The sequence below is a fragment of the Dasypus novemcinctus genome, chromosome 9 (assembly GCF_030445035.2).
Source record: "Dasypus novemcinctus isolate mDasNov1 chromosome 9, mDasNov1.1.hap2, whole genome shotgun sequence".
In the NCBI taxonomy this organism is placed as follows: domain Eukaryota; kingdom Metazoa; phylum Chordata; class Mammalia; order Cingulata; family Dasypodidae; genus Dasypus; species Dasypus novemcinctus.
The window spans coordinates 62,246,115-62,259,711 of record NC_080681.1 but is presented as its reverse complement, the minus strand read 5'-3'; the positions used below and the strand labels follow the sequence as shown (position 1 = coordinate 62,259,711).

Sequence of the window (13,597 nt, the reverse complement as noted above, 5' to 3'; positions counted from 1 at the left end):
TGTGTGGCCTTGGGCAAGAATGAACACCTCTGAGCTCCAATTTCTTCTTCTCTAAGATAGGAATTATAATGCTTGCTTGCAGGTCATTGTGAAATTAAATACAGGGACTAGTACATAGCATGTGCTTAATAAATGTTAATTAAGGAAATATTAGTTACATTAAATTGAACACTAGTATCTGACCAATTCTTAAAGAAGGCAAGAATAATATGTTCTCAAATTCCACAATAAACATTTTGTATCAACAGCACAAACATATTTAAAAATTAATAGTATTAAAGTGAAATTCTGACTACAGGAAATTTTAGTAAAATTCTGCTGTAGTACATATCTGTATTATACAAATTTGTATATGTATGTAATTATCCATATCCAAAAGCTTCCCATTAGACATAGAGGCACACATTTCACAGGTGAAGTCACATCCTCTAAAAACTAACTTCACATAAGAGCCCATGATTAGCTAAGATAGTGGATATTGGTGCTATTTCTCAAGATCTGTATTATAAAGGGATTCCATATCAATATCAATTGCCTGTTGTTTCAAAGAATACATAATAGAATGAAACTCTATAATTAGATCCTTCCTTAAAATTCAATGCAACAATTTTATCCACATGTGGACATTTTGAAGAACTTTCTTCTAAAACATTATTATTTTTTGTGCACTGTTAAATCTTGGTTATATATCTTTTAGTCCTACATTTGTAAACATAGAGATAATAGAGTAGATTAAAATAATAGAAGAAAATACAAGTAAAAAATTCACATACCTTGGGGTGGTGCATGAGTTAGGAATAGTTTTTGGGAAGCAGAGTGGCTCAAGTGATAGGGCTTCCACCTTCCATATGGGAAGACCTGGGTTTGATCCCTGGGGCCTCCTGTTTAAAAAAAAAGGAGAGAAAGCGTGCCCACGCGTGAGCTGTTTGCCTGTGCAGTGAACCGAGTGCCCATGTGAGTGCCCACATGCTGAGCTGAGTGCCTGCCCAATTTGCCAGTGCCTGCGCAAGGGAGTCACGCAGCAAGATGATGACCCAATAAAAGAGAAACAAAGGGGAGAGTCAAGGTGAAGTGGAGCAGAGACCAGGAACTGAGGTGGTGCAGGTGACAGGGAACCTCTCTCCACATCAGAGGTCCCAGGTTCAAATCCCGGTGAATCCTAGAGGAAAAAAAAATGAGAAGAGAAGACAAAAAGAGAAATAGATACAGAAGATCACACAGCTAATGGACACAGACAGCAAAAACAGCAGGGCAGGGTGGGGGTGGGGTAGGAAAAAAAGACTTAGTACCAAAAAAAAAAGCAAAAATAATATTTAAGAAAAAAAAACAAAAGAAATTGCTTTTAAGAGTTAGGGGGCCTCTTACAGAGGGTTGACTGTAGTGACTTATTTATTCCCTCACATGAAAGAAGGCAGTGGTAGGCAGCCCAAGGCTGGTGTGACAGTTTCGTGATATAATCAGGATCCCAATTCCTTCTTTCTCTTCCCTCTGCCAAGCTCGGCTTTCATCCTCCAGATGGAAATGGTCCAAGATGGCTGCTGACATGCTGGCTTTTTCTTCTAGGCAGGAGAAAAGAGCAACAAAGGAAGGGTTCGCTGCCCACTATTGAGGAGCTTTGCCCCAAGTTGCACACAACACTTGCACTCATTGGCCCCAGCTGGTCACATGGCCACACCCTGCTGCAGAGGAGGCTCAGAAATATATTTCAGGCAGCAATGTTATTCCCTTGCTAAGGAAGATGAGGAGAGTATATCTGGTAGGTAGCTGGCAAGCTCTACCTCAGTTGGGAAAGGCACCTAAATCAGAAAGCTTGAAGGAAAAGGTGGCTTAACAAATTTTAAATAATTAAACTTTTTGCACAGTATTACCTTCCTAGGGCTGCCATAATAAAGTACCACAAAGTAGGTGGCTCAAAACAATAGAAATGTATTCTCCTACAGTTCTGGAAGAGTAATCAGGATCTCGGCAAGGCCACATTCCCTCCGGAGCCTCTAGGGGAGCATCTATCCCTCCTTCCTCTTCCAGCTTCTGGTAGAACCAGTTGTTTCCTGGCTTAGGGCAGCATAACTCCATCCCCTGCCTCCTCCTCCACATGGCCATCTTCCCTCTGTGGTTCTGGACACCTTCTCCTCTTCTTATAAGGACACGGGTCATGTTAGATTAAAGCCCACCCTAATCCAGCATGCCCTCACATAAGTATTCGTTTTTACGTAAGAAAAAAATATGGTAGAATATATGTGGACATGTTAACAGAGGTTATCTCCGCATCATGAGAATACAGGTGATTATTCTTCCCTTTTGCTTTTTAATAATTCTTCAATGTGTAAGTACTATATAAGTAGTCTTTAAAGTGGATTTTGTGGGGAAAATTTGAAGTTATGCCATTGTTTATTATCCTACACTTTTAAAAATTTAATATATTAGAGCATATTACTTCTTAAAACCTCACTGTTAATGGATTTGAGGATATAAACCTTACGAATTTTATGGGCCCATTTCAGTTTCTATATATAGATTTGGTAACAATGTCTCAAAATGCCATATTTGTTATTTTAGAGTCTACCTTTTATTTATTCAACAATCACTTATCAGGCCTATATTATATAAGGCATTGGAATCCATCAATAGATAAAAAATGCAGTTGAAGTCCTCAAGTTATTTATAGTCAAATGGAAGAGACAGACATATAAACAAGTAAATTGCAGTATAGTATAATAAGTGAGAGGCTAGAAGTAAGCACAGGTTGCTACTGGAACAAAGAGAAGTGGAAGAATGGGCTTGGAGAGAAGGCAAGGAGAGAAGAAGGTATCTGAATGGAATACCGAGAGATAAACTGATGTTAGCCAGGTGAGGGAGGGCAGGTGTGGGCTAAGGGTTTGTTTAATAGTGAGGGCTAGGGTATATGGGGACCTCATATTTTTTTAATATAACATTAAAAAAATAAATAAGGAAAAAAAAAATAGTGAGGGCTGAGTGGGGCCATAAGTTGAAGATAAAGTGGGCCATTGAGGACGTTTTCCGGAACTGAGTTTTCAGGATCCTGAGGATGGTGGACTCTCAACGGCCTACTGCCTCCCTGAGGACCACACCTAAACCATCCGATACAAGCAGCTGTGCATCTCAGAGTGGCCTGGAGGACAAACTGACAAACTGTGGAATCCCGTCCTGGAGGGAACTTGTCTTGGGCATACTCTGAAGAATAGAGTCCTATGATTTTGGGTCCCCCTCCCACCTTTCAGCATATGTTTACACTATTCACATAGGTATTGTTACTTCTAGGAAGGGAAAAACTACGCCCCAACAGGCAAAATTACTTTGATTTTGAGAAACCAAGGACAAATTTACTGTAGAAGACATCTGCCATGGCATCATATGCTAAGAGGCACAAGAATGATTTTGTTGGTTTATGATGAAAATTGACTGTGTGATAAACTCACTGGTCATCAAGTAAAACATATTTAATATTTCAAAGATCCAGGCCCTGTGCTCAAAAAATGAAGAAACTACAGGATGAAGCAGAAGCCAGCACAGTCATAAGCAGGGTTCCACACACATGACAGATTGAAGCCCCGAGAGGTGAAGTAATTTAGCTGAGATCAAGCCATTTGATTAGTGGCAGAGCTGGTCTGAAAAACCTGTCCCTTCGATGGACACTTTTTCCAAATGCCTTATGAACTGTGTAGCTCTGTATAGAAGTACTCAATGAAAATGGAGATGGAAAGTTGAATGATAAAGGTTAAAGGAATCATTTGGAGACATGACAGGGAGAAGGTGATTTATTAACAGAATTTAAAGGAGAAAAACATGCCTCGGCGAACATCATAGGGGAGGAAATTCCAGGCTGGTTTCTGAAAGTGTGATGACTCAGGGGCAGGACAACTCTGGCCAATATTGAGTTGATTTGCTTAAGTTAATTCCAGAGAAAGCAAGGGCAGGGTTTAGAAAGACTCTTTGGCTATATTACCTCATTGCCTAGCGAAGGCTTGCAAACTGTAGGTGCTCAGTAAATATTTACTGAATGGGTAAATTTGATTCTTAAAAAAAAAAAAAAAAATCCCATGGCATAGCCAGGACAAAAAAACAAAATGAAACACTGCTGGAGAATTCCAGTTTCCAAAAAGATGTCCAATACACCAAACCCCACTCTGTGGGTGCTGCAGGAGAGGTAGGGAGGTGGACGACTGAGCCCCTGTGTAATGGGGAATAGTGACCTGGAGTGGAAAGGGACATGGTCCTCAAGGGGAGAGAGCTGAAGGAACACCTTCCATTTAACCCCCTCCTCTTGCCTTCATTGTCCTGGCTGATCATTTCTCAGCCATCTCTACTATGGGACAAGAAAGTGGTAGCGCCCCTGCAGCTGGAAGCAGCAAAGCATGACAGAGTAGCTTCGTGGAAGCCTTGGAATCTAACTGGGGTGGTAGAGGAAGGGTGGTAGGTGGGTAGCTGAGAGCAAAGAGTGCTGTGAGTTGACCAGCCCTCGAGTATTTCCTCTTTTCCTCAACCTCCTGACCTGGCAACTACAAAAAAGAAAAACAGTGTCTGTCTGCCTGCCCGCTGCAGAGGCACTGGTAGGGTCTGGGGGAAGCTGGGGACAGGTAGAGCTCAGGTTGGAACATTGCAGGTTCTCTGGCCTAGAGTTTTCCACCCTGAAAAGTACTCTCAACTTACCTGGAAGACCATGAGCTACTGCTGAACTTTTCCTCCTCCCCCCATAGTAAAATAAAGTCTCAAGCTGCCAATCTATCCAAGAAAATGAAGCTTGATCCCAAAGGAGAAAACCAGGAGAAATCTGAGGAGTGCAAATACCGAGAAAGAAAGGCAACAAACAGAACAACCCATATGATAGGAAGCAGAACTAAAGCAAAAGAAAAAACAAGTATTTAAAATAAACATAATATATATCCTTAGAAAGATAAGAGAGGACACTAGAATCATGAATCAGAAACAGGTGATTGTGAAGAAGCCACAAATAGATATTCGGTATGAAAAGTTAATTGTTGAAATAAAGAACTCAACCAATGGGTTGAAGAGCAGAAAGGACTCACCTGCAGCCAAATGCTCTACCCCTCAGCTCTACCTCCAAGAAAGGACTCATTTGAAGATTGAATTTAGTGAGTGGAAGATTGAAGGAGAAACTCCTCCAAAAGGCATAAAAAACCACCTGCCATATATGAGGTCCAGGGCTCGAACCCAGGGCCTCCTAGCCCCTGTGGTGAGGTGGCCCACACGCAGTGCTGCCACATGCAAAGAGTGCCATGTCACACAGGGGTGTTCCCTGCACAGGGGAGCTCCACGTGCAAGGAGTGTGCCCCGCATTGAGCCACCCTGTGCGAAAAAACTCAGCCCACCCAGGAGTGGTGCTGCACACACACAGAGCTGACACAACAAGATGATGCAACAAAAAGAGACATGGATTCCTAGTACAGCCGACAAGAATACAAGCAGACATAGAAGAGTGTGCAGCGAAATGGACATAGAGCAGACGGGGAGGGGGAGAAAGGGAGAGAAATAAAAAAATAAATCTTAAGAAAAAATGGGTAAAGAAGTTTAAATGAGAAAAAAATTAAAACACTGAAAGAACAGAAACAGAAGTTATGGCAACCATCTAAAAGGTGCCCCAGTAAAAGAAAGTAAATGAAAAGGAAGAAATATTTGAAGACTAATGATCAAGAACACTGCAGAATTTTAAAGATGATATAAAATTTCAGATTGAAAGAAAAACAGTTTCCCTATAGTGAAATTTAAAGAAAAATCAAAGAAAAAAAATTATCAAAGTTTTCAGGGGGAATTAGCATAACACCTGCAAAGGAGCAAGAACCAGAAGGACATGAGATTTCTCAACAACAACAAAGCATGTAAGAATACAATGAAATAATATTTTCAAACTGAAGACAGTAAACAACTTTGAATCTGGAATTTTTTAATCCAGCACAAAAATAATTTAAAAATGAGACTGAAATAGAGAAGTGGCTGTGGCTCAATCAGTTGGGCTCCTTTCTACCATATGGGAGGCCCTGGGTTCACATCCCGGGGCCTCCTTGTGAAGGCAGGTGTGCCTGCATGCTGCGGAGCGTAGTCCAGCCCATAAGTGCCGCGAAGAGCCAACTCAGCAAGGTGACACAACAAAAAAAGGGAGACAAGCAAAAAAACACAGAGGAGTGCACAGCGAATGGACACAGAGAGCAGAGAGCAAGCAAGCCACACGTGGGGAGGGGAAATAAAAAATAAATACAGACACAGGAGAATGCACAGCGAATGGACACAGAGAGCAGACAGCATACAAAAAACCACAAGGCGGGGGGGATAAAAAAAATGAGTCTGAAATAGAAGTAATAGGCTAAACTCAGAGAAATAAAAAGTAAGGAAATAATAAAAGGCAAGGACAGAAATCAATAAATTAGGCCTTGATAATATATACTTTTAAAACCCTATAGATATAATTGGTAAAACCTAAAGTTAGGTTATTAAACAAAACTCTAATAAAACCAGTGGGAAAGATAGAAAGAGAGTGAGAGAAGAGGTAAAAATAAATTTCCCAGCAAAACAAGGGGAAAGGGAATATTTTTTTCCCAATAAACTGTAAAACCTAGATGAAATGAATAAATTTCCAGAAAAAATTATAAAATGCCAAAATTGGCACAAAAAGAATTTTTAATATCTAACTGAAAAGAATCACCATTAAGAAGTTGGAATGAGTGAAAAACTTCACACCCAACATCTCTTCCCATGAAAAAGCTCCAGGTCCAAACTGTTTTACAACTAAACTCTGAAAGAATAGATAATCCCGATGGTATTCAAGTTGTTATAGAAATTAGATAATAAAGAAAGCAGTCCAACCTATTTCACGGGGGCTGTTTTAACTTTGACATTAAAACCAGGTAAGGATAGTACATGACTAATTATTAGCTAATATTACTTGTGAACACTGACAAACAACCTAAATAAAATAGTAACTTGAAACCAATACATTTATTAAAAATTTGTGTAGAATGACCAAGGGTTGACTCTAAGAATTCAAGAATGATTCCATACCAGAAAAATGTATCAGTGTAATTCATCAGATTAATACCAAAAGAGAAAAAGAAAGGATATGTTCTTAACAGATGTAGAACAATTTAGTAAAGTTCAGCACCATTTTATAAAAACAAAAACCTTGAAAACTAGGAACAGAAGATAAATTTTTAGCTTTTTGAAGACTTTCTACTAAAAACATGTAGTAAATGTCATCTTAATAAAGAGATGTAGGCACTTCACCTTTAAAATAAGCAATAAGATAAAAACAAAAAAGAAAAGAGATTTTAAGTGAAAATTGGAGGTCTTTTAAGTTTGCAAGTAATAAGATCGTTTACATAGAAAATGTAAGGCCAATAGACAAATTATTAAAACTATAATAATTAGAGAGTTTAGGAGGTTTGTCAGAAGTAAGCTCATCATACAGCTTAATAGAAAAAGTAGTATAAAATAAGATGTCATTTGAATAGCCAACTAAAAATATAAAGTGTATAGGAATTAATCTAACAAAGAATGCATGGAAGGGGAAGGACAGAGGGACTGGGAGGTGACTTTTAAGGGGTAGGGGAATAATCTTTTTGGAGTAATAAAAATACTCTAAAATCGATTGCAGTGATTAATGCAAAACTCTGTGATTCTATTAATACCAAATGCCACTGATTGTACTCTTTAGATGGATTGTATGGTTTATGAATACATTTCAATAAAATTGATTTTAAAAAAAGAATGCATGGAAACTTTAAGAAGGAATTCTTAAAACTCCATTAAAGGTTATAACAAATCTGATTAATTTCAAAGAAACAGCCTACCACAAATGGTACAATTTAACATTATAAGATCTCAGATGGAACCATAAATTTAAATTGAACTATAAATGTAATTTAATTCTAATAAAAAAAAAACAGTTGGAAATTTGGGGGCACTCTGACAAACTGATTCTCAACATTATATGGAAGAACAAAGGTTCATGAATATTTAAGACCACCTTGAAATAAGAAGAGCAAAAATATGGAGACTCTGACCACCAAATAGTCAAATAATGTGTACAGTGTGTTGTGGTGGAGAGGCCGACCCAGAACAGATTCACAAGCTTATGGAACTTGCTGTAGGGTAAGGATGGTAAAATAGATCTGTAGGGAACAGATGGATTGCTTAGAAATGGTTTGGGGAGATTTAGTTCACTGTGTGGTAAAGATAAAGTTGTTTAATTCCTTCCTAATACCACTTAAAAAAAAAAACAACCTTCCAATGGATTTCAGTTAAAATCCTAAATGTAAAAATTAAAGCTAAAAGCTGATTGAAGAAAATGTGGTTGAGTGTCTTTGTAACCCAAGGATGAAGAAGGATTTCATAAATATTAATAAGTCACAAATGCACAAACCACAGATACATTTGCTTACATCAGTGTAAGTATTTATATGCAACAGATACATCATAAAGCTATCAGAGAGTTGACAGACTTGGATAAGATATTTTTAGTGTTGAAAACTGACAAGTGATTAATATCTAGAATATAAGAGGTATTTCTACAAAAATCAGAGAGAAGACAGGAAACTCCTCAGAAAAAAATGAGCAAAGTATATGAAGAGGAAGTTACTGAAGGGGAAACCCAGATGGCTAGACATATATGAAGAGAAGCTCAGCCTCAAAAGAAATCAGAAAAATGAAAATAAACCACAATTAAATACCACTTTACATGTGTCAGGTAGGCAAAAATTTGAAAGGCAGAAAACACCACATGTTGGTGGGGAAATTGAAACCCTCGTGTTTTCCTGTTGGAGCGTCCACTAATCAGCTATTTTAAAGAGCAATGTGGCAGTATTTAGGGAAATAATATATGCATTTACTCTATATAATCTAGCAATTCTGTGTGTATATACCCAGAGACACTCTAGCACAGGCACACAAGAGGCTGTGTAAAAGTGTTCATTGCATCCTCGTTTGTGTTAGTAAGAAGTGGGAAGGCACCTCCTGCCTGTCACTTGGACAAAGTAGGTTCTTTGAGGCAGCAGTCTAAAAGAATGAGCTGGATTTACGTGTAGCAGCAGGGTGAATATATCCCAGAAACTGTATTCAGTTAAAAAAGTTGGAAAAAGCATTAGATTTATCTCACATCTTTCACGAAAATAAAACACAAAAGCACAAAGCAACACTCATTTTCAAGAATCCATACATGTCTAGATAAACATATGAAAGGTGGATTGAAAGGATGTATATTACGCTCATTAGAGTAGGTATCTATGGGGACACAAAAACGGAAAGAAAAGTAGAAGACGAAGGGGAAAATAATTTGAAATATCACACTACACAGGGTTCTTGCTCAAGCTGATGGTGCTGGTTCTCTACAAACTCAGTGTGAACCTGAAGTCTTTACCCACCCCCCACCCACCCCCAAATTGTTTTTTTTCCTAAAACTATGCTGGGATGAGTTGTTTTCTATATTTTCATCCACTACAATTTTGTCCCCCTATTTTTCCCCTATGAAGGGCTGCTCGCTCCTCACCAGATCTCTGCAGACTCAGAGGGCATGGACAACTTTGTGGTGACTTGGGAGCCTCCCTGGAAAGTTGCCTCTGCTGTCCAGGAGTACGTGGTAGAATGGAGGGAGGACCACCCAGGGGGCAGCACGCGGCCTCCTCTGAACTGGCTGCGGAGCCCACCCGACAACGTGACTGCCCTGATTTCAGGTACCAAATTGTTCACCTTCCTTCTGGAGTGTTACTTAGGTCACCTTTGTTAGAGAGAAATGAAAGGTGAGATCCTAGGACCTTGCCCTCAAGTACGTGATAAAAGGGAAAGTACTGAGCTAGAATCCATCAAGACAGCAGTTCATAATTCACCACTGAAGCTGGAGAGGACCACCTGCTTGACTGGAAAATCCATAGGCCCGTCACAGTGTCAAACAGAATGAATGAACAAATAAATGAACCAAACAAGCATAGCTGAGAGCTAAGTAGTAACTGGTCAGTGTGATAGGCACCTGTACATTTGGGGGAGCTCATTTAATTCTCAAAACAACCATGGGCCTGCAGATGAGGAAACCAGGTGAGCTAAGTTTCTTCCCCAATTCTGCTACTTATTGTTGTATGATAATAAATCCAGAATTATTTATGTGATAATTAGTGTCTCTGATTCTCAGTCTGTCAGGTAGAATCAAGTGGTTTGTATCAAGTAAGAGGAAGTATTTGAAATATATTAAAGGCATTGGATAGAACTTATTTAATGTCAGTTTTTAAACATAAATTCAGCAGTGGTTAAAAGTGCTGGTTCTCTTGGGAAGTGGATGTGGCTCAACTGATAGAGCATCCGCCTACCATATAGGAGGTCCAGGGTTCAAACCCCGAGCCTCCTGGCCCATGTGCAGTGTTGTCACATGTAAGGAGTGCCGTGCCATGGCGGGGTGTACCCCGTGTAGGGGAACCCCTCACACAAGGAGTGCGCCCTGCAAGAAGAGCTGCCCGTGCGAAAAAAGTGCAGCCTGCCCAGGAGTGGTGCTGCACACAGCCGATACAGCAAGATAATGCAACTAAAGGAGACACAGATTCCTGGTGCTGCCAAGAATGCAAGCAGACACAGAAGAACACCCAGCAAATAGACACAAGAGAGCAGACAATGGGTGTGCAGGGGTGGGGAAGGGAAGAGAAATAAATAAAAATAAATCTTAAAAAAAAAAGTGCTGGCTCTGGAGCGAGACTACCTAGGTGTCTTAGTTTGCTAAAGGCTGCCAAAGCAAAATACAAGAAACGTGTTGGCTTTTGTAATAGGAATTTATGGGAGTAGAAGCTTATAATTCCAGGGATGTGAAAATGTCTAAATCAAGGCATCATCCGAGTTACTATCTCACTGAAGGTCAACTGATGGCAGTCCTGGACCCTGCCATGTAGCAAGGCAGAATGACAGCCAGTCTATGTCAAGGTTTCTGCCTTGCCCTCCAGGCTCACTTACTACCTGAGTTCAGCCATGAGCCATCAGGCACATGGTTTTTCTCTCCCCTCTTCTCAGGGATTCATTGCTTCAGCTTTAGCTGCCCCTCTGATTCCAGCCTCTTGGGGTATCTCTCTTTCTGGAGCTGCAGGCAATCTTGGAGTCCTCCCTCACAAGGCAGGGTAAAATGGCAGCTGTCTTCTCCATGTCTCTAGTTTTAGTTCTCTGTTTATAAAAGACCCCAGGATAAGGACCCACCCTGGGTCCCACAATCTAATCAAAGGTTCTTAATTGAAGTGATTTAATCAAAAGATCCCTTAATTGAATCTAAATAAATTTACATGCACAGGAATGGCTTAGCTTAAGAACATAATTTTCCAGGGTCCACAAAAGACTCCAACCAGCACACTGGGTTTGAATCCTGGTTCTATCACGTACTAGTCATGTGATCTAGAACAAATTACCTAACTTCCCTATGCCTCAGTTTCCTTATCTGTAAAATCAGAGTAATAATATTATCTGCCTCGTTGGGTTATTGTGAGGACTAAATGAATTAATAATGGAAAATGCTTTGAGCAGTGCCTTACACATTTTAATTGCTCAGTGAATTTAGCTATAGTTATTATAGATGTCAGAGCTAAGATTTGAATAGGTTTTCAAGCTCTAAACCCCCACATAGTTTCATTATACCGTGGCAATCATTATCCTTGCCCAGGAGGATACACATGCCCTGCTTAAGGAGACAAGACTTAAACAACTGAAATGAACAGAGCACACTGCATGATAATACACGGTCCCATCCTTAATTGTGTGCCTACTTATTTGGCTGTGTGCTTCCAGAGGAAGGTAGGCAAGTCATTGGGGGGCCTGGAATTTTTTCTTCAGAGACCATTTAGCCTATAGAAGAGAATTCTAGATTGATAGAGGTGGGCAGCTTCAGGGCTATTTCTGCTTTTTGGCTTATATATGTGAGAGAGTATATGTCTTTATTTGCTGTAAAGAGCAAAACTAAGAACTCTGCATGGAAATTGTCAGAAAGTAGATCTCAGTTCAACTTTAAGAAAGACCTTTCTTCCTGTTGATTGTCTCTAATAGGACAATTGATTGCCTCTCAAGGCAGTGTACCCTGTTCTCAGAGTTGTTGCAGAACCAGGAAATAAGGCTGCTAGGGTTCTACCCTTCATGTAAAGGGAAATGTCCACTGAGTTATGGAGCCATGTAGACTTCCTTCCTCCATTAAAGGTGTCTTAGCAAGAAGCCCACAGTTCCCAACTGCTCCCAAGTCTTCTGTCCTGAAACATTTTGCTTGGCAAAAATGAAATGAAACCATTTACCCTGGGAGCTCTGCCACATTCTGTAATGGATCAGCAAGAATCCCAAGTACAGGGGCAGTACTAGTGAAAGAGGATAGTCCATTGATGGGCCCTTGATATTGATGACTGTGCATATGAGCCTTTACTCCTGAAATTGAAACTTAGCCTAGTATTATAGGGTTCCTAAGAGTTACCTCTTGGGAGCCTTCTTGTTACTCAAATGTGGCTCTCTCTAAGCTGAACTCAGCATATAAATACATTACCTGTGTGGGACATGATTCATGGAGATGAGCCTCCCTGGCACCAAGGGATTACTACCAAGCACAAACTAGCAATGCAACTGGAAAAAGACCTTGACCAAAAGGGGGAAAAGGTAAAGGCAAATGAGCTTATATGTCTAAGAGACTTCAGAGTGAGTCGAGAGATCATCCCAGAGGTTACACTTATGCACATCCAGCAGGATCTCTTTGGCTGCCAAAGTAGATACTACCCCAAATAGTGGGGCTCCTGAGGGCTCAGGAGATATCCAGACCCTGTAGGTAGGGCTGACAGCTCAGGAGTTTGGTGCCCTGCCAGTGGGCCCTTCTTTGGAATTTATGCTCCCAAGAATGACAGAATTGGGCTCAGTTGTGGTTTCCCTACACATGGCTCTTCTGTCCTTCTATTTGAACCTATAATTAATACTAGAGTTGGTATGTGTACATCCAAGAGACTTAAAACTTTGGGCTGTTCATGTGCCAGCTGGGCCCTGAATCTCAAAGGAGTTGCAACACCTATTCTCCAGTTCATTGGTCACACTCAGGACAACTAACAAGGAGATGATGATGAACAACTACCATACCAAGGAACTGAGAGAGTTTACAATTGCAAGCAAGAGAGTTCCATCCATCAGCCCAATGGGATCACACCCCCTCTCAGTTAGAGGTGGAGTGGACATCCCCATCCCAGAGTCCTCAGGATTGGGTAATGAAATATGGACTAAAGTAGACTTACTGATATTCTACTAGACTTATTGTGATTCTAGCAATGGAAGAAATTATATCATTGTTGTAGAGGCAGTGGCCACTGGAGGTTCTGGGGACAGGAAGAAGAAAAAACAGGTGTAATGGGGGGGTGTTTTCAGGACTTGGGAGTTGTCCTGAATGGCATTGCAATGTCAGATGGAAGCCATTATATATCTTGCCGTAACCTACAGAATTGGGTGGGAGAGGGTGTAAACTACAATGTAAACTTTAATACATGCTTAGTGGCAATGCTCCAAAATGTTTTTATCAATTGAAATAAATGTAGCTCAGTAATAAAGGATATTGTTAATGTGGGAAAATGTTGGAGGTGTGGGGTGTGGAGCA

The 13,597-nt window shown here is 40.2% G+C and overlaps 1 protein-coding gene across 1 annotated transcript in view; it reads left to right on the top strand.

The window, feature by feature from the left end:
- The window catches only part of IL12RB2 (interleukin 12 receptor subunit beta 2), a 102,149-nt gene that overhangs the window by 49,300 nt on the left and 39,252 nt on the right, over nucleotides 1–13,597 (top strand). Inside the window, exon 10 of the mRNA XM_071217389.1 lies at nucleotides 9,498–9,698. Within this exon, the coding sequence (XP_071073490.1) occupies nucleotides 9,498–9,698 (201 nt within the window). The remainder of the gene's footprint in view (nucleotides 1–9,497; nucleotides 9,699–13,597) is intronic.